The sequence below is a fragment of the Paramisgurnus dabryanus genome, chromosome 15 (assembly GCF_030506205.2).
Source record: "Paramisgurnus dabryanus chromosome 15, PD_genome_1.1, whole genome shotgun sequence".
NCBI classification, from domain to species: domain Eukaryota; kingdom Metazoa; phylum Chordata; class Actinopteri; order Cypriniformes; family Cobitidae; genus Paramisgurnus; species Paramisgurnus dabryanus.
In genome coordinates, this window is record NC_133351.1 from 3767715 (window position 1) to 3792763 (window position 25049).

The window sequence follows — 25049 nt, forward strand, 5'->3', positions numbered from 1 at the left end:
AAACAATCATTATGCACTGAAGAATATTCATGACGTTGTTATAAAACTATTTGACAGAGTATTAACACTTAATGACATTTTAATGAGAAATTATATTTGTATCACTGTAGTTGAGGTCAAAAAAAATATTCATGACGGTGTTATAAAACTATTTGACAGAGTATTGACACTTAATGGCATTTTAATGACAAATTATATTTGTACCACTGTAGTTGAGGTCAAGAAAATATTCATGACGGAGTTATAAAACTATTTGACAGAGTTATAACACTTAAAGACATTGTAATGAAATTAACTGATTTGTATCACTGATAAAAAGTGGTTAGTTATATTGTCTTGGTAATGTCAAGTTGTCATGACAAGTTATGACATATTGGTTTATGTCAAGTTGTCATAAGACATCTCAAACAATGTCATCTTTGCTCTAAAAATGACATAATTGAACGAATGACACTTAATGACAGTTGTCATAAACGTGCATAAAATCTCATGTCAGTCATATGAACACACCTTTAAGTAAAGTGTTCAGCTTATTTCTTCAATTGCTCTGAAATATCTAAGAAAGCCCTTACATATACATGTACAAAACATTGTGCAGCATGTTTACTATTAACACAAGCAGCGGACTCGTACATAATATTATTGCATTTCCACTTAAACCCGTAATTTCTTCCGCTCGTGTTTTAATGACTCGCCCAGACCATTCCCTCGAAGTAATCAGGAAGTCAAAAATTGACAAAAAAACACCAGGTGGAAATGGGCATGTGTCTCTCTCGTGCTCTTGTGATCCGATCGACCAACAAGCATCTTAATACCAGTTGTAAACAGGGCCTGTGATGCTTTTATTTTTGTATAGTTTTTTTAACTTATAGGGGCTCCTGTGGTAACAAGTTTGTAATAGGCCCCTTTCTTGGCCATGAGCTCTTCATGGGTTCCTTGCTCGATGACCTCACCCTGTGACATCACAGCAATGATGTCAGCCATCTGAATGGTGGACAGTCTGTGAGCTATGACAATACATGTGCGTCCCTGTCGAGCCTCGTCCAGCGCTGCTTGAACAGTCTGAAAATTGAAAAATGTTATATTAGTAAAGTACTGATGATATGTTCAACTATAACTATACCGAACGTTCTATAAATCTATAAATTTTCACTGTACATGTACAGTTATTGTGTGCTGACATACAATAAATTACAGTCAGATATAGTGGACCGACGCTGATACCTTCTCGCTCTCTGTATCTAAAGCAGATGTGGCTTCATCCAGCAACAGAATCTTTGGGTTTCTTACGATGGCCCGGGCGATCGCAATACGCTGTTTTTGTCCACGGGACAGCTGAGAGCCCTGAGCACCAACCTGAGTATAATATTTCTGAAAAGCACATCAGGATTAAAAAGTGAATGACGGCTGAATCTGTAATCCCAAACGTCTGGCGTGATCAAAAGGAAGTGATTCTTACATCAGGCAGCGTCATCACAAAATCGTGCAGATATGCCTTTTTAGCCGCCTGGATAATCTCATCCTCGCTGACGGTTCGAGAATTATCCCCATATTGAATGTTTTCTGCTATACTGCAGTCAAACAGTACAGGCTCCTGGGATACGATACCAATCTGAGACCTCAGGAAGGGAACGCTGATAATGTCAGATTGATGTCCGTCAATGAGCTGCGGAAATAAAACAAATGTGTGTTTTCATATCATTTTGTTTTTTAACTCTTTCCCCGACATTGACGAGTTATCTCGTCAATTAAGAGAAAACATTTCCCTGCCAATGACACTTTCCTGATGAGTTTTTATTGTAATCGGTGAGTCTGCTATTATACACTAGATGGCGCTCTTGCCCAATTTATAAAAAATCTGATGCAAAAACGAATTTAATTAACTTTAAATTAATTAAAGTAAACCATTCTGAAACTGATATCTAACAACATTCCTTATCAAAAATGAATTTTTTTCTTTTTGAAGAAACCTATCCATATTTAAGAGGTTATAAAAGGAGAAAAAAAATAGGATGAAACATTTTTTTCCAGTTTTTTTTTTTGCTTGTTAGTACGGAGCCTCTAAGGGAACAGGGAGCAAAAATTAAATAAAGTTTAGTTTCGCATGCACACGTGAAACTATCGTGCTTATACATTAAACTATCGCGTGCTCACATGAAACTATCGCATGCTCACGTGAAACTTTCGCGTGCTCATGTGAAATTATCACGTTTAGTTTCGCGCACGTGAAACTATCATGTTTATGGTGAAATTGGAGTAAAAAAATCTAAAGTTTAGTTTCATGTGCTCATGTGAAACCTTCATGTGCAGAATTTTTTTTAACGTTTATTTTTGCGTGCTCACGTGAAACTTTCGCGTGCACACTTGAAACTATCGCATGCACATGTGAAACTTTCGCTTTCACATGCGCACACAAAAGTTTCATGTGAGCACATAAAAGTAAATTCGATAGTTTCACGTGAGCACGCAAAACTAAACTTTAAAAAAAAATTCTGCACATGAAGGTTTCACATTAGCACATAAAACTAAACTTTAGATTTTTTTTACTCCAATGTCACCTTAGGGGCTCGGTATGTTTGTACAGAGCCACAAAGGTGACATTGGAGAAAAAAAATTCTTCATGTCCAGAATTTTTTTAACTCATTCCCCACCAAACATTTTTCAAAAGGTGGCTCGCAGCATTTTTTGTGATTTTCACAAAAGTTTCACAAAATGCCTTCCATGAAAATTTTCTGCTTTTGAACAAACATACAGGGCCCTTAAGGGGACATGGAGCAAATATTAAATAAAGTTTAGCTTGCGAGCCACCTTTTGAAAAATGTCTGGTTGGGAATGAATTAAATAAACACTTTAAATGTATTTGACAACAACAGCTGTCACTAGCTATATCGTCTCTATAATACCACTGCAATGCAACCCATTGAATTTGGCATCATACCACTTGACCTTCATCTGGGTCGTAGAATCGCTGCATCAGCTGAACGCTTGTGCTTTTGCCACACCCACTGCTGCCCACGAATGCAAGAGTCTGACCCGGGCTGACCGACACCTTCAGCCCTCTTAACACCTGGATGTCTGGTCTGCTGGGGTACGTGAACCTGCAGTCTTTAAATTCCACTTTGCCTTTAAAATCCTCCTGAAACACAAAGAAAAACATAATTTTTGACCCTGCCTGTGAAAACCCACCTAGAGACATTTTTTGAATTGATTCAAATCAAAGGGATTCACTCTAATGTGAGAAATGAATCATTCATGTATACATCAAAGACAGAAGACATCGTACTGCCTATTTTTTGTTAATAGACAGATAGTATGTAGTTTGCTAGAATTGATTCCTGATGATTCAGCAATATTTCTCAGTTATCATTTCAGAAATAACATTTTATTCAATTTTGTTTCAAAATATATTAACATTCATCAAACTTGCTAAAAGCACCTTTACAATGTTGAGAAATCTTAAAAAGGGACAAACCCAACAATGTTTTTTTGTGTCCATGAACGAATGTCTTTTTCGTGACACATCCGCATGAATTCCTATAAATAGTTTTCGTGTCTGTGGCACGACTTTCTTTTTCGTGTCATTTTATGTATTGTTTTCTCTTTTTTTCTCCTATTTTTAAATCATTGTCGCTTGGGGTTGGGGTTAGATTTGGGGTTTGGGTGTACTTTTATGTATTGGTTTCATTGGTTATGTATGTTTTTTCTTCCGCTTTTAAAACTATTCTCACCTGGAGTTGGGGTCTAGATAAGGATGTCTAAAAATGTAACAGAAAGTGATTCTAACCCCAAGTGACAATGGTCAGAAAATAGGAAAAAAAACAATGAGAAAACAATACATAAAATGAAACGAAAAACTATTTATAGAAATTCGTGCAAGTGACACGACAAAGAGATTCCTGCTCAAGGCACGAAAAAATGCCAAATTTTGTGGCATGGACACGAATAAATGAATCAGATTTTTGTAACCTATGCTGGGTTATTTCAATCCAAAATGCTAGGTTGTTAATTTAACCTTACGGCTGGATTTGTCCCAATGCTGGGTTAAAAATAACCTCACATTTTTTTTGTGTAAGCTTTGAAGACATGAATATGGGATACTTAGGATCATATGGGATACTTTTGTGTTACTTTTATAGCGTTTAAGTCCATTTGGAGCCAAACAGTGGTCACCATGAGTGTTACTGTATGGATGAGAGATGCGTGAATCTGAGGTCCCTCACCCATCGTTGTCCATCTGTGTTACTGACGCTGATTTTGGGAACTCTGTCCAGTAGCTTGAAAAGTTGGGCAGCTGCAATCTTTGCCTTGGCGTAGTCTGGTGTGAAAGATGAAGCTCTACCTAAAGCTGTCCCACTGATCACCAAAGCCGAAATCACTCTGAGAAAAGAAACATACATCCCCAACATCAAATCCCTTGTGAACGCTTATACAAAATACAATATGAATACAAACAACTGTATGCAGCATCACATTCACAAAGACATGAACCCCTTTACAAACAATTTACAAAAAAATCCAGTACAGTGTGTACCAGCACTAACCTGAACACTATCATGTACGCAAGTCCCTCATTACTGACCAGAAATCCACCGTATCTAAAAGAGGCAGCGTAGGCCATGAAGATGACACATTGGGCGAATGCAAAACATACGCCGTAAACATGAGCTTTCTTCTTCGCTGCTATATACGGCGCTTCCAGCTGTTGTTCATATTGAGCCAGAAACTGCTTCTCTTTAGCTAAACCAGCGATGGTCCTGATGTTGCTCAGAGCTTCACTGGAGACCTGCATGAAATAAGTGCTTTCATTATATAGACCCAACAAAAGTAAGATAAACAGCACTAATTGCCAACATGAGAAGCCAGGGAGGTCACTGGTGCGCATTGATCAGCATTTTAATTTGGATTCGAAATTCAAAGTCTGAAGAATTCATTTCAAAAGATGACTTTTACCTGTCCAGCAGTTTCCAATGCTTTTTTATCCTCGTTGGCAAATCCTGTTAACATTTTGGCCTGAACGACTCCAGAGAGGCCGATCAGAGGCAGAAAGCAGGTGACCACTAGACTCAGTTTCCAGCTGTAGTAATAGGCGATAATGAAGGACGCGCCGATGTTGGTCAGTGAATTTACAATCATGCCAATCTGTGAACCTGTAGCCTTGAAGGGAGGGGATAAAAACACTTAAACATTGCAGCATTTTCGACAAACTTTAATGCTCTAAAAATGCTTACAAAAATGTTTAGGAAAAGAAAACATTTAAACACTTAAGTTTTAAGAAAAGGTTTTGGGTTTTTATTCCTACTGTAGGTAATACACATACTGGTAATAAAATGTATACTGTAACTTGCATCACTAAACTTAAGTCTAAACTTAAGACTTTTTTCCTTTACAAAGCATTCACATAATTTGTCTAGAAAATATACTTATCTTGCAATAGTTAGCTTGTACGGAACAAAGCATTCACATAACTCGTCTGGGTAATTTACTAATGCCGCAATAGCTAGCCTGTCTGGAACCGAGCGGATATTAAACCACAACACTGTGTGACACTTGCATAACATGCGAATGGCCCCTATGCTAATAGGATTTTGTTTCTCTCTCCCCGTCTCATCCTCGATCCCGAGGACAATGAGACAAACAGACCCAGTTCCGGCTGCCGTGAAGGTCAACATGTCACTGATCTACTGGCTGTTCCTCAAACGTGATGCCTGCCGGCTAAACCTGTCTAATATCCTTATCTGTTTACATATATTTAAATATGTATCTTCTAAGGGATTTTTTCCTCCTAGGACTTTTCCCATTGGGTTTTCTCCTAGGGGTTTTTCTTTCCGGTAGTGCCGCCATCTTAGTCGCGTCCGCATTCAGTATGAGAGCTTACGCAGCCTACGGAGGCTACTCTGCTGCTGCTCTGTGCCCCCGCCCTCCGAATTTGTCATACGTCACTAAGAAAAGTGCGTACACTACGCTAATACTCTCTCCTGAATACAGAGGAGTCTAAGATGGCGGCGCTACCGGAAGGTATTTATTTTCGTTAATCAAGTTTATATGGAAATTTCTACAACAACACCGCGCGGATTACCCTCAGAAGACCTTTGTTTATCATCCTGGAGCCGTATGGATTTAATTTGTGAAGGATGGACGCACTTTTTTTGGACTTGAAGGTCGTGGACCCCGTAACATTATATTTAATCAACTGAAAGATATAAAACATTTTATAAAATATCCGAAAATGTGTTTGTCTGAAAACTGATGGACATATGCAACTCGGACAGCTTGGGGGTGAGTAAATCATGGCTTTAATATCATTTTTGGCCAAACTATCCCTTTAATGTTAGTTCTTGTCAATACAGTTATTCATGTTAGTTCATGGTACATTAATAAATGTTTACAGTTACAATGCTTGACTTTATAAATTTATTAGGAAATGCCAAAATTAACATGAAGTAAGATTAATAAATGCTGCAGAAGTATTGTTTATTGTTAGTTCATGTTAGCAAATGCATTAACTAATAAAACCTTATTATAAAGTGATACCAAACCATTTTCACTATATGAGAAGTTAACTAAAGCCAACCCTTACAGAAAATCTATGAATTTCATGTGCTAAAACACGTGATCATGTGTGAAACAAATTTATGTAGTTTTTTTGTATGTATTGCTTTTTTATAGATGAGTGCCATCATTGACTTCTGTGAAAATCATTACACAAATAATGTAGTACTGTATTTATATTGAGACTCACCCCCTGAACCATAGAGGCATCACTAGCCAATCTGGTTGTCAGAGCACCAGGACTGTTCATGGGGTCATCAAACCAGCCGATCTCTTGTCTTAACATCGCCTGAAAGCCGACCTTTCTTAACCTGCGGGTTAACAGTTCTCCTGATTTTGCAAATGCATATCCCTGCAATACAACAGATCATGTTCATACTGTATAGCCAGATTTAAAGAACACACTGTTGATAAAACATTGAGGCAATACCTGTAAGAACTGTGAGAAAAAGCTTACAACTCCCACAAGGGCAAACAGAATACAAATCCCATTTATCTGCTTCCTCTGTTCATCCAAGTCTTGAATCGAAAATGTCTGAAAAAAACTATTATACTTCAGTCCAGCGCTAAATAACATTTTACACGTTAGAAAATGCAGCTAACATAATCAAATGCATAAAATAAAACATAAAATTTTTCCTGAATGTACTATTTAAAAAATATTATGCCAAAACTTTACAAAAGTGTATCATCATGAATGCTTGTTGCTATGAAGTTGTTATAGTATCATATAAGTGAATTTATTACTTGCTATGCAGTTGCTAATATGTTCTGTACTTGTTTTTTACCCCAAGTATTTGGCTGAACAAAAGAGCATAAACAGGGTTGACAGATCCATTGATAGCGGCACCGACTGAGCCCAGCAGCATATACGGCCACTCGGGACGATTATACTTCAGAATTCGTGTGACAGGTGCGGGTTCAACATCATTTTCAGATCCACCTTTGGTCTTCTACAAAAGAAGAGCGAGAACTTAGTTTAAGACTACAGAACGTAAAAATCATCGAACTATTTCAAACCTTTTTTTTGACTTCGTCTTCCTCCCTTATTTCGAAATGGTCTGAGTGTAATTTGAATTTTCCAGATATGACATCACTGATGCTGTTAGACACCAAAGACTGAGATCTCTGTCTCAACGAGCGCCTAGGAGAAACCAAAGAGCTTTTCAGCAAACAACATAATAATGAACGTAAGGTTTTAACATTTGAAATGAGAGAAAACATACCTTAAGCTACTTTCATAACTTCCTCTGCTGAAGCTTCTCATTTTCTCAAGCCCGTCTTCTTCATTAACAGTTAACTCAACACCTGCTGGGATTAAATGTTGTTAGTATTTTAAGTAATACTGATTCCGAAGCGTCTATCATCCTCCTCATCTTGTTTCAAACCTGCACATTTTATTTAACTCTTTCCCCGCCAGCCTCTTTTAAAAAGTTTCCTCCAGCATTTTTTGTGATTTTCACAAAAGTTTTACAAAATGTCTTCCAGGAAAATTTTCGTCTTTAAATATATAAACATACAAATATATCAAATGAAAGAACAGGCCTTCTGCTTTCAACCCAACAAACAAAACAGGAAAAAAATGTTTCATCCTATCTTCATTTGTTTCCTTTTTTGAACCTCTTAAATATGGGTAGGTTTCTTCAAAAATACAAAATTTTGAGCAAAAAGCTGAGATGATTGCATTTTTGTAAAGGAGTTTTGTTAGAGATCAGATTCAGAACGATTATCAAAACACACAGGGAGTTTAAAATTAATTAAATTTGTTTTTGCATCAGTTTTTTTTAGTGCTGGGCAAAGATTAATCGCGATTAATCGCATACAAAATAAAAGTGATTTTGATATATATATATATATATAAAAAAACTGAAATGAATATATATGTGTTTGTGGTTTTATATACATAATAATTACACACAGTACACACACAGATGTATTATGCACAAAATCACTTTTATTTTGTATGCGATTAATCGCGATTAATCTTTGCCCAGCACTAGTTTTTTTATAAATTGGGTAAGAGCGTCATCTACTGAAAAATAGCAAAATTACAGACTACCGTAAAAACTCACCAGGAAAGCGCTATTAGCAGGGAAATGTTTTCTCTTGATTGACGAGATAACTCGTCAATGGCGGGGAAATAATAATAATAATAATAATAAACTTTATTTTCTATAGCGCCTTTAAAGTGCACATCTCAAAGCGCTTTACAAAAAACAATTAAAACAACAGAGATACAACACATAATAAAGATTAGGATTAAAAAAACATTATAGAATATAAAACAAAGATAAGAGCAAACAATCAATTAAAAGCTAACATAAAAAAATGAGTTTTAAGCTGAGATTTAAAAATACCCAAAGAATTTGCTTGCCTAATCTCAATCGGTAGAGAATTCCAGAGTTTAGGAGCTGATGAGGAAAAAGCCCTGTCTCCCATTAGTTTTAAACGAGTTGAGGGAACAGTTAAAAGACCAGTTTCTGAGGAACGAAGATCACGTTTTGGAGTGTATGGAATTGAAAGACTTCATATGTACAATGTAAGCCGTATGATAGTTTTGTGTAATGAATTTTTAAAAGTTTGTTAAACTCATCAATAATTTCCCCCTGCAATCGTCAAAAAAGTCAAAGACTTGGAATATAGCTTTTTGTAGTATTCACAATAAATGATTGTTTTGAAAATGAACTCCATAAAGACTTTTTATAATTGTGACCCATGACAGCAAAACCAGTCATAAGGGTACATTTTTGGAAATTGAGATTATATAAATAAGCTTTTTATTGATGTATGGTTGTAAGGATTGGACAATATTTGTCCAAGATATAATTATTTGAAAATCTGGAATTTGAGGGTACAAAAATTGAAAATCAGTCCAGTCCTTACAATCACATTTTACTAATGATAAATAATTTTTTTATATATTTTATGATCTTACTTAATATCCTAATGATTTTTGGCTATTGCTAGAAATAAAGCCGTGTGTAAACTGAGTAAAATTTAATTTGGGTTTTCATGTGGAAACCTGGGGTCTCCAACAGATAATACAACAACTTGAATATGAAACTTACTGTTCTCTGATCTCTCATTTGCTGGATTATTTCCTTGATTCTGTAGTGTGACTAAAGTAAAGTAAACTCCATTCTTGTCCATAAGCTGACTGTGTGCGCCTCTCTCTACAGCTCGTCCATGTTCAAAGCCCACGATTACATCAGCGTTACGAATTGTAGACAGACGATGGGCGATACTGATCGTTGTTCTGCCCCGTCGAGCCTGGAAAACATTTGGGAAGCTTTAGGAGGAGATACAATTGGAAATGTTCATCTTGGATTTATAATGAATAAATCACCTGGTCCAAGGCCTCCTGAACTATAGCCTCACTCTCGTTATCCAGCGCTGACGTGGCCATGTCTAACAGGAGGATTCTGGGATTGCGGACCAGTGCTCGTGCAATGGCGATCCTTTGCTTCTGCCCTCCGCTCATCTGCCCTCCACCTTCACCCACCAAAGTGTCAAATTTCTGAAGTCAACACAAAACATATTTTCAATTTAAATGTTAGTAATTTATTGGCATGTTTGTGTTGATCGCCAAAGTATACGGGTCAATGACATAACATGTATATAATATACATGTATTACGTGTCATGTTATTCTATAAAACCTATTTAGTTACCCATTTTCATATTTTTTAATAATAAATAATTTTTGTTTGTGTATCTTAACCCCTTTAGACTCTGCATTCACTGAAATGAACATCACATTTCGTGGTTCAAACCAATAAAAATGCTGATTAACCAATTAAAATAAGGCACACAGATTAAACACCTGAAAAATCAGATCTGAAGGGGTTAAAATGGCAGGTGGGGCAGCTGTCCATTTAGGATTGGGCGACCATATTGTTAAAATGAAAAGCTGGGACATTTCCTATTGCAATTATCAAAATATCAATACATTGTTATTATCTAAGAATGAACAAAAACAGGGTCAAAACCTTGTTGAATGTTTTTGTCTTTTTATTGTTGTGGGTTTGTGAAAAACAGAACACCAAAAAATTTGACTCTCCCCGTAAAATGTGGACATCTGGTCATCTTAGTTTAAGACAAATTATGTTTACATTATAAAAAAATCTAAATAAGATACTTGCCATTATTTTATGTTCAAAACCTTTCCTTTAAAAAAATTCATGACTATCAGTAGTTGTTTGGATGTTAGGAGAACTGAAAAACTTTTGTCCAACCATCTGGATGTTCAAGGTAGTAAAACCCTTTCTTTAAGAAGTAAACAAGTGTAAACGATAAACATGATATCACATCTCCGGTGAAGCCAACATGAGTTTTGGGTTAGGATCCCATTTTATGTTACAGAAAGTCGTTCTAATTCCAAACCCATGCAAAAATGGTAAGAAAATAGGAAAAACAATTGAGTAACCAATACGTGAAACTGACAGGGAAAAGAAAGTTCGTATTACAGACACGGAAAAAAGTGAGATACAGTAGTAAATGTTACCTGAGGAAGTTCCATGATAAAGTTGAAAGCGTTGGCTTCTTTGGAGGCTTGTATAATCTCCTCCATGGTGACTCCAGCACGGCCATATCGGATGTTTTCAGCTATGGTGGTGGCAAACAGGACAGGTTCTTGTTCCACTATGCCGATAAGAGAACGCAACCATTGGATGTTCAGGCTTCTGATGTCATGACCATCAAGAGTGACCTAAACATGACAGCAATAAAGAAACAAAACACAAGATCACCAGGATTAAACTGTATAATCAAGAACACAATGTTTATACAAGGATCAGGTCAGATGTGTTTTTGAATCAACATTTTGGTTGGTTCCGGAACAACATTCCTCCCATAGACGGTTTCATCAGACGCACACACGTTAATAGGGTTACATGCCTGAACCAAAGTCAACCTTCAGTCTGTATATCGTTGTGGCAAGTGGCTAAACTGATCTCTGAAATAAACACCTTGTGGAAAATTAAATATTTTGGTTTGCTAAGGAAAAAGAGAGACGACGAGCATTGATCACAGCTGTGCAAAGGTTTGGCATCCAGACAAGAATACAAGAACCTGTAGGCTGACATACAAAAGGGTTTAAATCTGACATCTTAAAACCCACACAAGACCAAAAGGGGTGAGCGGGGCACAAACTAATGCAGGGTTAACTGTAACATGACTACTTTACATATTTCTACAGGGCCGAGCAATCTGCACTTTTAGTCTTTTTTTCTTACTGTCAGAAGATCTCCTTTGAATTTGTGAAAGTTTTATGTTTTGGTTAAGATATTGATCAAAGAGTGTTTTGGAGGCATGAAAGTAAATTTCCTCATCTTATGTTTTTTGGGTTGGGTGTGTAGGTCACCAAATCCAACCTTATATTATTTAAATCACTGTCTTGTTACCTAAAACATAACACCATTTTGAAACATGTCAGCAACTGATAGCTGGGATTTAAAAAATTTTACACAGCGGGGTTCAATAAAATGAAAACAATATAAATACAAACTGTTTACACAATATCAGGGAAAATAACTAAATTATGATTTTTTTTGTCTTAATTGTGCAGCCTTTTAAAAAATTCAGGGATGGTTAGATGAAGGATCATGGATGAATAAATGTGTGGATATCTATCCATTATAGGCAGATATATAAACAATATCCACCTTTAGTATATAGATTTGATTGAATTATTTTTGTTAAAGTAAATTTTCTAGCAGGTGTTACAACAAACCCTCTGTTTTTTACAATGAATCCCACCTATGGGGTAACGTTTGCACTCCTGTCACCTTCTGTGTAATTGTACGATAACGGTAGGTCCCACAAACAAACTTTAAATGTTCATTTGTAGCATAGATGTGTGTGTTGATTATGTAAAAAAAAATTATTAATCTAAATATTAAATATTTTTGAATGATAGAGCCAAAGCCAAAAAGCGTTACTTTGTGCCCTGCTCTCCCCAACATTAATGTTGCACACTAACTCAGTGTAATAGTTGGTATGTATTAGATACAATATATGAACAAAGGTAATTTACTTATCATTTATTTCCCTTGTTATCAGAAATAATCTACTGTAAAATGACTCTGTTGTTATTGATTCTGTGGAACTTTACTGGAAGTTGCGTTTAGTCCACAAAAGCCATTTGTGTCACGACAGGGTTGGAGAGACAGGACGCAAATGGTATAGACTGTCACGGTCTTGTCAGACATCTGTGCTAGATGTAGGTCTGAGTGCATCTGACAGGACCGTGGCAATTTGTTTATTTTATGTTGTTGCTGCTGAAACCATCTATAAAACCTAAACACTATCCATAAAAATTACTTTAACACCTAAAATCAAATTTGAAATTTAATATTATAAATTTAAATAATATTTTGATAAAAAATGGTATAGAAGCATCTAACCTAGTCCTAAAACTAAATCTAATATGGACCCTTAACCTAATCATATAATCTGGTTGACAAAAATTTTGTTTTAGGACAGACAATGATGTAATCCAAAATTGTGCATTTATATCTTTAATTAACACACTTTTAACTTATTTGGTCAATAATTCGGTTCATCAACATATGCTGAGTGTAAACTCGAAAAAAATGTTGGGTAACAACAACCCAGCCTAGATTTATTTTTAACTCAACGTTTGTGGTTTGTCCGAATTTCAAGCAACCGTGGGTTAAAACAACCCAATTAAAAAAATAAAAATTGTCAGAAATAATAAATCTGTTATAAATGTTTACACGGATGTGTAAAGTACCTTTCCTTTCTTTGGGTCATAGAATCTCTGTATGAGTTGAATGGTTGTACTCTTCCCAGATCCACTTGGACCAACAAAAGCAGTCGTCTCTCCAGCTTTGATCACAACGTTCAAATCATTTAATATCTGCAAACAACATAGTCAATCAATCAAACACAGCAAGATTGATTTATTATATATAAATATAAGATACAATTTAGGGCTGTCAGTTTATGTGTCTCACAAACATTTAACATTATTTACTATTTTTTAACTCATTCCCCACCAGCCTTTTTTTGAAAAGTTGCCCGCCAGCATTTTTTGTGATTTTCATAAAAGTTTCACAAAAATATATAAACACAAATATATCAAATGAAAGAACAGACCATCTGCTTTCTTTTGAACAAACAACAAACAAACAAACAAACCAAAGGGGAAAAAAACTGTATTTTGTTCTCTGCTTACAAACATGGACATTTTTCTACAGAAATATTTTTTTTGCAAAATGCTGGAATAATTGCATTTTTGTGAAGGAATTTTGTTAGCGATTAGATTCAGAATGATTATCAAAACATACACGAAGTGTAAAATTAATAAATAATTATCTAGTGCGCCATCTAGTGGATAATCGCGGTATTACAGATAACCATAAAAACTCATCATAAACATGTTTTTTTAAGGCAAATTTCTCTTTATTGACGAGATAATTTGTCAATGCTGGGGAAAAAGTTGAAGGGCACATATTGTCATGACTGCTGGGTGATCGATGGCTGTGTGATCTGTGTGTGTGTGTTGTTTACCTGTGGTGCCGGTTCCTCGTGTATTCACTAACTCCGCCCCCTTGTTTCAGTGATTGTTCACCGGTGGTGTCTCGTTTACCTTTCCCTTTATATTGCACGTAGTCCTGTCCTTCGTTGCGCGCTCATTGTTTTATCACAGTCCTGCTGCCCTGCCTTGTCTTGTCAGTCGCTCTCTGTCTTCTCCTCTGTTACCCCAGGTTTGGTTTCGGCGTTCGGAGACACGTCTTCACCCGGACCGCTCGCTTGTGGAGCTCTGGATTATACTGACTTTGTTTGTCTCTCGATACAGCTGGTTCGCTTCGTTTCTAGGCGGTATACCAGCTGTCTCTTTCTCTCCGGTTTGCATCATCACCCGTGAGTGGAGTACACCCATTTTTACCTTGTGGATTATATTGACTCTAACGACTGTTGTTCTCGGAACCGCTGGTTCGCTTCGTTTTTAGGCGGTGACCAGTGGTTTCCGGGTGGTCCTTCTACATCTGGATTACACAGTGGATTACCCGTCTGAGAACTTGGACTTCCATCTCCGCCTGTCATCCACCTTCAGGGCGGCGTGTTTCATCCCTCTGTTGCGTGTGGTGACGGTGCTGGCGTTCTCGACGGAGCGCGTGGGTGGCTCTCTCTTCCTTTGGATCTGTACTGGATTATTGTGTAGTGTTTCCATCGGAGTGAGTCAACGGGTGTACGCCGTGTGTGGATCTACCAGTGACTTTGCTCTCCTGTTTTCTATTTTTTCTAAATAAACTATTTAACTTGCACTTGACTCTGAGTCCGTTTCCTGACACATATTATGTAAAATCCACTTTTACAAAGTGTTTGGACATAAATGTGTGTTGCCAGTGTGTGAACACAACAACCCTACAATGAAAAAAATCCACCCTCTCCTCCTTTTTTAATCGCCATTTAACCAAAGCAGTCTCATTAGACACGCTGTTTTGATTTCCTGTTAATGTGACATCACACAAACAAAGCCCCGCTCACGGTCAGTAACAGACTGGTTAATTTTACCCAAAATCTTTTTTAAATGTGTTTAGCATGTTATAGCGCTAATGTAGCTAAATATACTATAGTCCTACACTTTATTCACAAGAATCAGATTTATTTTTAACTAAAAGCACTCATTGTTAAGGGGTGAGGAGCTGTAGCTCATTTGCATTTGAAGGTACATACATTAACCCATCGCTTTTTTACTCCAGGGTATTTTGGACATGCTATAACAAATTATCTGTGGGGTATTTCAGCTGAAACTTCACAGACACTATGCACTCTGATATTTATTATATCTGTTAAAAAGGGCATAAAAATATTTCACAAATAACAAGCTCATTATCAACGTTATGAATATTAAACAAACAGCATACTGACTCTGTTCACAGTAATGTAATAACTTTTAATTTTTTCTCCATAAAAATTTAGATTGCAATTGATTGACACAATGTATCTAATTTTTGACAGCCCCAATTAAATGATTTGGATGCTAAAAGATACCTACTTTCACTTCAGGTCGAGAGGGATAGTTGAAGTCAACATTGTGGAATTCAATGTCACCTTTAACTTTGTCTAACTTATGACCCTCCTCTGAGAAACAATCGATTTCTGGTTCCTGTATGAGAAGAGAATCTGACAGTGATTAATCATTGTCTGAAGCTGAAAGAATGAAACGGATTGATTTTGCGTAAGTATATTTCTCACCCTGTCAATAGTCTCAAATATACTCTTGGCTGCGGCCCGACCAGAGGCAAAAGCTTCGAGACAAGGAGAAGCTTGGCCCAGATTCATAGCCCCCATGAGGACACCAAAGAAGACCTAAAGAGGAACAAAGCAGCTCATTGAGCAGCCAAATCACTTCAAGCTACTGAAAAATTGTGGGTAGAACATTAGCTAAGTAAACAAACTGGATAGTTGAAAATCGGCAGGGTTAAAAGTCTCTTTCACACAATGAAAGCAGTCTGCATAGGTCAATTTCATGAAAATCTGACTTTTTCATGTTTAAGTGCTAAAATTGGGTCCCTAGTGCCTCTATCAACCTAGAAAATATAATAAAAAAATTTGGTAAACCATTCTCTGCAAGCATGTGAAAAATAGGTGATTAAAATTTGGCTCCCCTTGTGATGTCAGAAGGGGATAATACTGCCCTTTAATCTGCACTATCCAACCACAGCAATTCCATTTAGTGCAGAGATCAGCTCATCTGCATTTTAAAAGATGCCCAAAAGCGGCACATTTTTGCTCCTACAAATTGGCAATTTTAACATGTTATAATAAATGATCTGTGGGGTATTTCAAGCTAAAACTTCACATACATACTCTGGGGACACCAAAGATTTATTTGACATCTTAAAAAAGTCTTGAGAAATGTCCCATTTAAAGTGATCCATATGACTAAGTACTGTGTTGAGGGTTATTCTTCTAAACCCCAGGTTAACAGAATCCTGGGTTATCTGTTTCACACTGTTCAGGCTTAACCTGGGGTTAAGAGATAACCCTGGGTATTCATAATGTGATGTTTCACTAGGGTGACCATACGTGCCATTCTTACCTGACACATCCCGGCCAGGATTTCGGGTTCATCTTCCGGAAGTTGTATTTGTCAACCGCATACGTCATAGAGGATTGTTATTATTATTATTATTATTACAGAAAAGCAACCGTTACATTTTAAGGTAAGAATGAAACTACGATTGTATGTCTTATGTTTTTAACTAAATAGCGTATGCGGTCAACAAATTCGACTTCAGGAAGACGCACTGAAATCCTGGCCAGGACACGTCCGGGAAGAATGGCACATATGGTCACCCTAGTTTCACATTGTGCATTCCTAAACACTGGGTTAATGTCTTTATTTGCATATTTGCTGTGTCAACAGTCAGCCCAGTCTCACGAAATTTTGTTATATAGTCACGTATTTTTTTATAATTTTTTTGTGATATTTCCGAGTTTTTTCGTGATCGTATAAATAATTCCTGTTTTCGTGTGATTATTGGTTACTCAACAGTTTTGTCCTATTTTCTTACCATTGTCGCTTCGGTTTAGGGATAGATTTACATAAAATGACATCCCTAACCAAACCCATCTCTAACCCCAATCAGAAAAATAGTAACCTAAACCAATATATAAAGTGACATTCTAATGCTAGCACCAAATCTAACCCTAAACCGAAGCGACAATGGTTTAAAAATAGGAAAAGGCAGTTGAGTAACCAATACGTGACAATCACACGCAAACAGGAATTCGTTATACGATCACAAAAAAAAAACGCGGAAATTCGTGACAATATCACGAAAAAAAAGGTAAAAATTGGGTAAAAAGTGAGGTCATCTGAATTAAAATAGCGCTGCCACCATAAATAACCGTTTGTCCCGCGCTTCTGTGTCAGTGACAAAACAGGTCGCAACATAAATCTTTGGCTGTTTTAAGGATGTCTTTTTAGCCTAATTCAGGTGTTTTCAGTACACAGATGATGTTATGAGATACGTGCTCTTCGGTTTTTGATTGGCTGTCCATTGATAAGTATCGAGTCATAACATTATAACCCCGCTTCATTTCAAACTGCATGCATTTGGCACCGCAATGTGGAATTAACCCCAAAAGCGGTGATAGCTGCTTTGGAGCAGGGTTTCATAACCCTAGGTAAATTTTTATAGATAACCCCGCTTCTAAATTACACGTTTGAAAAGCTCTAAACCTGGGGTTAAGAATGAAGACAGCCCAGGGTTAAGTGTAATATGAAAAGCCTATATAGACCGTTTAATCGAAAGCACGTGCGCTGACGCGAGACACGTCTGGATCCAAACTTTACTTCCGGTTTCGTTTTTTTTAATGGTCTGACTAGTTGCTAAACTGATCTCTTGAACAAATGCCTCGTCGAAAATAACAAATGTTGGTTTCCTAGGTAATCTATGTGTTGTTTTTTTGCTTGTTATATAAATAAACTATGTTTAAAGAGCTTTGTTGTTAGCGGAGTTTACCGGAAGTTACGTGCGGACCACGACAGCCGCTTGTTTATGTTGTTTTTACTGAAACCGTCTATAAGGGTAAGTATAGAGTAATGGCAAATATTATCTGATTTTGGCTACATGGTCTTTAATCTGATATCATACCTGAACAAGGCCACCGGGGGAGAGCTCTTTGGTTTCAATAACCAGCTTTGATCCGTACCAGAAAGCGAGAGCATAACACAGGAATATGATGCACCAGAGGTATCCCTGAAACACCCCGATGATCGCTCCCTTCTTAATACCCCACGCCTGGGCCTCTACAAGATTCTTGTCATACCTGTGCAAAATAAACATTTATCTGTACAGGCGATGTAAACATTTTTACATAAACAGCATAAACACAAAAATACATACTAGAATATGGCCACGCCAGTATCTGTAAACCAGGGATCGCCAACCTTTTTGTGAGCAAGGGCTGCCACAATGGATATCGGTGTTTTATCATTGTTTAACATGTTAACATACACAAAATAAGCTAAGATTAGCTATCAAATATTAAAATTCATGTTGGAGACCATTGCTGTACACAGATTCTGTAAACTGTGAAAAATAAATCTGAATGTGGGTGACAATTGTTTAGCCAATCAGAAACCCTTAAGGTGATATTTGAGCATTTAGGAGTTTGTTAATATCGAACCCATGATCTTTGCACTGCTAACGCAATGCTGTACCAGTTGAGCTACAGGAACGCTGCACTACAACTACTACAAAAACACAAAAATAAAACAAAATACAGAACGTACAGCATATTAGGTTGGCAGTTGTGTGATTGTTAAAGGAAATTAGTAACACTTTTTTTATATAGATCAAGGGCGTATTACAAAAACTTATCTCACCATATCTTATCTCATCTCTAGTTAGGAAATCTTTAATCGTTTAATGACACGATTTAATGTTCGGCTATCAACTCTTAGGTCTGTTATCAAGCAACCAACAATGCTTGAGTCCTTTTTATTTCAATAGGGCAATAATTTCAATGAATTTTTCAATTCATTTTAATCATAGTGTGTTTTTTATTATTGTTTTAGCATCAATGCACTGCACATCATCTGTGAGTTACTATTATAATTAAGCATTTAGCAAATGCAACTTACAAAAATGAGAAAACGAATAAGTGCTAGGATACTACTGTACATTTGATATAAATAGAGTCAAGTGTGTGCTGTATTCATTATGACCCTATCAAGTGTTTACGGATAAGATTACTGTTTATTAGAAACATTGTGATTATGTGAACAATGGGAGTGATGTAGTGAAGGTAAAAAATATTCAAAGAGTAATCCAAAAACAAACATTGTTGTTTATCATCATGCATGCACTTTATTCTCCCGCAGGTCTATCATAATGTGATTGTTTCAGCTTGCTTTCATTTAAATCTTAATGTAGGACACCTGTTGGGTCACCCTAAAGTTAAGACCGTTTTAGGATGTTTTGTCATTTAGGATGCTTCTGTAATATCACTTTCCTATTTGCAGTTAAGATAAGATAATGCAGTTGGGGACGTTATTATGTAATAGCTTTTGTTTTAAATGAGGTCCTTGAAATTACCATGCTTACCAAACAGTTAAAGGAACAGTATGTAAGAAATTTATATCAATTGATCATTAAATAGACCTGATATGTCACTAGACATTAAGAAATTATTTTCATTTCAAATACTTAAATCACTGACAACAGTGGTCTGGCCAGGATATTATAATTTAAAAAGTGGAGTTGCAGCCCTCAACTGATGTTTATGTTGTCATTTTGTGTATTGGCCACCAGTTGTGTGATTGCAGTACCAGTTTTAGCCACAAGTTTTGTGATTGCAATACCAGTTTTGGCCACAATCCTACATACTGTTCCTTTAAGATAAGATTTTAAAGTAATGATTTTTCTGTAATACGCCCCCAGGTCCCTCCCTACTGTAACATCCTGTTATAATGAGAAACACAGACCTCAGCAGTTAAATGAGCGTCATCTTACAATGACTAATAATGTGTTGTTGGTTAATAAAGCAAACATTACCTCTCAGTCTCTTTATCCTCTCCTCCGAAGGCAGCAACCGTTCTTATAGAGGAGAGAACTTCATCAGCAACCGCTCCGGCTTTAGCGTAAGCCTTTAACTCACGGCCCGTCAGCCTTGCCACAGCCTACACAACAATAAAACACATGAACATACTGACAGTAACAAAACACAAAATACTTGCATTGTAAAAAAACTGTTGGGTTTGGATAAACTTGATTTGAAAGAAATACAGTAGATGTGCTTGAAAGGAAGTAAAAGTTATGTGGTGGCAGGGGCGTCGCTAGACCCCTTTTACTGGGGCACGTGCCCCAGTGTAAATCTTTTGTGCCCCTGTGTAAATCTAAAGTTTACATTTTAGCTAGTAACTAGTTTATTCCTTTACAAAGACAATCGCGGCAAAACGGATCCATATGCAATGTAGTTACACAATTCACGTTTGAAAAGCGACGCAGAAGTCGCACTGACGCGTGCACGCCTCAATTCATGTCCGCGTCCGCGCACGGACATGAATGGGTGCGCGGACGCGGACATGAATTGAGGCGTGCACGCGACTGTTTTGCCGCGCGCAGCCGCATACAAAGTACACGCGATTGAGTTGGTTTATGAAAACATGACGAGACTAAAGTAAGTTTCTAAATAATAATGAAAATCTTATTTTCACCCGATCATTGACGCATGTGATGGACATCAGAAATTTTTTGTGCAAAGCAGGAAAGGGGAAGCAAAAATGAGAGATGATGAATTTAAGGGAGTAAAGAGACACATAACATCTTACCCTGTCAGGGCTTAAACATTAGAGGGAAAATCTCAGAAAAACCTCTGTCAATAGTCTATAAAATTGCATTGTTCACATACAAAAACTGTGTTATACTGTTCTGTATTTTCAGATATGAAATTAATATTTAGTTCACTAGCTCTAGGTCATTACATAATCAGTTAGCAGTAACTAAGATAGATTTTTTAGTAGCAGTCATAAAATGAAAATATTCTTAAAAATAAAAAAAGAAGTTATTACTCATTGTTATGTACAATGCAAATGTGCATAAAACATTTTCTCTCCGGCCATTATTTCCAAACATTTTATGCCTTTAAACATGTTAATAATGTTGTTTATATGTATATATGAAGATGATACCTAAATATTTTTAAATAAATGTTTGTCTTTCCCAGTACTTGTTGCAATGTTGGAATAGTGGGAAATTGTATCTTGCACACCGCAGGCTTTCAAGAAAAAGTAAAAAAAAATGGGGGGCCCGTGCCCCAGTAGAGCTTTATGTCTAGCAACGCCCCTGTGTGGTGGGTTATGCAAGCTTGGGTTTTAGGTTGTATGTAAATGAAATAAATAATTTTCTATAGTCATGGCAATCAGCATGTTTTTAGTTTTTAATGTTTTGATGAGGAAAACGACCCATGAAAATAAGTCTAGTTTTTAGACCAAAAATATAAAACTTAAGTGATTTTGTGCATAAAACAAGTAAAAAAAATCTGCCAATAGGGTAAGCAAAAAATCTTGAACATTTTTCTTAAACACTAAATTCAAGAAAATTTCAAGAAAAATTTGCTAAACCCATTGGCAGATTTTTTTTGCTTATTTTATGCACAAAATCACTTAAAGTTGTTATTTTTGGTCTAAAAACTAGACTTAATTTCTTGGGTCGGTTTGCTCATCAAGAAAAAGCATCTTAATTTAAGAATTTTTAGATATTTTTACTGAAAACAAAACAAAAATACTAAGAATTTTTTTGCAGTGAATATTTATTTTTCAATCTATTTTATTAAGATACAAACAGAAAATACAGGAAATATGTACAAAAAATACAAAATTAAATTTTCAGTACTAAATGCCTTCTTTGGGCATTTTTTTGTGTTTAGTTTGACCTCTCTTGGCACTAAACACATATTGAGTGTTTTTGAGCAGAATGAAGTAAAAAGACTAATTTCTTTAAAATTAGGATTTCATTTTATAGGTTTAAGAGATCCTGCAGTTTCCTGTTATTGTTCAAGTGGAAGGGGAGTTTACCCTAAAAACTTGATAAATCAGTTTACATTTTTATACAGTTTTAATACTATATACACGGAAAGAAATTATTCATTCAATTTACTTTTTTTTTCAAGGTAAAGTGATCACAATAAATTTATTTAAGCTATAGGGATAGTTCACTCAAAATGACATTCTGTCATTATTTTCTCTTCCCATGTTGTTCTAAACCTGTATGAATTTTCATGGAGATGCATAAAACAGTTTTGTCTAAAGTGAATATTCAGGATTATTAATACCATCCTGCCGTGTGATACCAACCATAGCCATGAGTCCAGCAGCCAATCCAATGAGAGGACTCACTGCTACCACCACCAGAGTCAGCTTCCATCCTCCAATAAATCCCACCAGGAAACCAAAGATGAACGTTGACAGCCTCTCGATGAAGATGGACACCTGATCTGCTATGGCACTGTTGATTTTGTTGATGTCACTATATAAACAGAAAAAAAACACAAACTGTTAGCTTCATTTCTTGACAAATAAAGAGGTTTAGGATCAACAAATCCATCATCAATATGTAGTCAGATTCACATCTGTGACAAATAATGTGAACATTACTCAGATATCCTTGTGTTCAGCTCCCCGACGGAGTTGCAGTCAAACCAGCCGATCTCCATTCGCATGATCTTCCTGAAGTACGTTTGCCTGATTCGCTGAATCTGTCGGGCTGCGGCTGACACCCAGAGAGCGATCTGAAATTAGTTAGGTCTGTAAATAGCATCTTAGGTTTGTGTAAATGAGAGCTGCACAACTTACAAAATAACAAGCTTGACATTACATAGACAAATGTAGTATTGGAATAAAAACGAATCAGATAAAACACCTGAAAGTAGCTGAGGATCAAGACACCGACTCCAATTCCGACGTAGTAATATGCAAACATGGTCATTTCGGACTCAATGTCCACACTGTAAAGTTAAATGAAAACCTGAGCATGAAATATGTGTCTATAGCTGGTAACAAACGAAGCCTCAAATCCACCCAACTCACCCACAGAAAATGTTGTTGGTTTCAAACTGCTCCACCGCAGATCCATTCAGCCAGGTAACAGTGTTGTTGATACAGGTTTTGTTGGGATTGGACAGTTCTTGGATCTCTAGTTCATAGGCCACAAACGTGTTTGTCATCATGCTGTAGACCAGCAGCATGAGAGGAGCGGCGGCACCGTGAACGAGAGAGCACAGGCTTCCCACCACCATCATCAGGGTTTCTTTCCATGTGGCAAAGCGGAACTGAAAGATCACAGACAACCATGTGTGAGATAACAAAGCATTGGATTCATCTATGATACAGGACGATTGTGAGATCCTTACCAGCTGAAAGAAGCCGACACTTAGAGCTTTCTCTTGTTTTTTATCACTGCGCTTCCTTTAAACAAAGATAACATGTTTGAATGAATAATACTGTATGTAAGCAATAAGGTACACAAGGCTGTGCTGAATTTGCAGATCATCTGCATAACAATAAAGAAAATCTAAAAATATGTCTCAAGGGGAGCATATACAGGGAAAACAGAATAGGCCCCAAAATAGAGCCTTGGGGGACCCCACGCTTGAGAGAATCATCGCTGTGTTTTATCATAAATTAAACAAAGCTATTGACCAATCACAGTTCTCACTACAGTCGATCTTCACAGTAAATTTTGATATAATCATGGTTGGGCGACTTTTATTCAATGTGTACATATTTCACAGTTGAATTTAGGTATTAATTTCAGCAACACTATAGCAATGCAAATATCATTTCTTATAACTATTTTACGAGGTGGCTAAATTCATACAATCTCATTTGTTTGTTTTAGCATTATCTGCTTTTGCCCCAGTAACACAGGGTTCAGGGGTGGAGCTTCATTCTTGCTGCTTCTCTGCTGATCATATAAGGCAACAGATATCAGATATCTGACCGAACTAGCAGAGGTGGAAAGAGTAATAAAATATTCTACTCAATTGTAAAAGTACAGTTACTTTAATAATATTTTACATGAGTAAAAGTTAAGTTACTGGTCTAAAAATCTACTCAAGTAAAAGTAAAAAGTCATTGTAACTTTACTCAGAGTAAAAGTTACTTTTTTACAGTGGGGTGAGGTGGGGGAATCTAGTATACGGTAGATCAAAAAGGACAAGGGATTATAAATCACAAACTAGTTGTTTTTAATTGTAGGAACATATTTGATATTAAAGTGCAATAAAAAAGTAAATAAGATAAACTTTAAACTTTTTTTATAAATAAGAAATATTTATGTTTATGGAATTGTTTAATTATTTTTACAGGTTTTACAGGTTATGCACCTTTGAGGCTATATAAATATATATATATATATATATATATATATATATATATATATATATATATATATATATATATATTAGTGCTGGGCATACAAAATAAAAGTGAGTTTTTATTTTTTGTCTATAACATTATCTTTTAAAATTAAGTTTTTCTGAAAAATTGTACTTTTGCCCCCGCTCTCCCCTATATATAGTTTATACAGTATGGAGCATAATAAGATGAGTGACATAACTATATACTTTTATCCTTTACACGTTTATCTTCTATATAGCTTCCCTGACCTGGGTACCTGATAATACCTTTATTATTCTCTCTCTCTCGCTCCCCCCCCCCTCTCTCTCTCTCTCTCTCTCTCTCTTCTCCGTACTCCATAGGAATGAAACACTCGCTTCGCTTCAGTGGAAAGTGGTTGCTTAAATATGGGGTTTCTTTCATAAGTGTTTAATTGAGGGTCTGCATTAGCTGACACCCCTCTCCTTCGTCTCCATGGTTCTTTTTGTGAATGTAGGCGTGCCTTTATTACCTTATATTTTTTGTACTCAGTGACCAATAGGATTTAACCCTTTAATCTTTTGAGTTGGGGGGGTGAAAAGGTGATCTGGACCTTCAAATTACTATAACTCTGTTATTCT

General features: G+C 36.4%; 1 protein-coding gene across 3 annotated transcripts; it reads right to left on the bottom strand.

Moving 5' to 3' along the window:
• Window positions 1–293: 293 nt before the first annotated feature.
• abcb11a (ATP-binding cassette, sub-family B (MDR/TAP), member 11a) lies at window positions 294–23345 on the bottom strand. 3 transcript variants are annotated; one of them, XM_073812006.1, is made up of 24 exons: window positions 23119–23345; window positions 22952–23036; window positions 22687–22820; window positions 22387–22558; window positions 20087–20211; window positions 18182–18356; window positions 15774–15887; window positions 15574–15684; window positions 13303–13428; window positions 11053–11256; window positions 9896–10066; window positions 9618–9819; window positions 7776–7857; window positions 7570–7681; window positions 7338–7499; window positions 6980–7084; window positions 6740–6901; window positions 4951–5154; window positions 4542–4783; window positions 4221–4377; window positions 2939–3136; window positions 1460–1666; window positions 1225–1371; window positions 294–1062 (listed from the first exon to the last, which is right to left on the bottom strand). In XM_073812006.1, exons 1-24 carry the CDS (start codon window positions 23328–23330, stop codon window positions 862–864), a joined length of 3810 nt encoding a protein of 1269 aa, XP_073668107.1. In that variant the 5' UTR covers window positions 23331–23345; the 3' UTR covers window positions 294–861. The 3 variants fall into 3 exon arrangements, with proteins under 3 accessions (XP_073668107.1, XP_073668105.1, XP_073668106.1); XM_073812004.1 differs by having other exon boundaries at window positions 7570–7693; XM_073812005.1 differs by having other exon boundaries at window positions 7338–7502; window positions 7582–7693; window positions 7776–7819; window positions 9598–9819.
• Between the last annotated feature and the right edge of the window lie 1704 nt (window positions 23346–25049).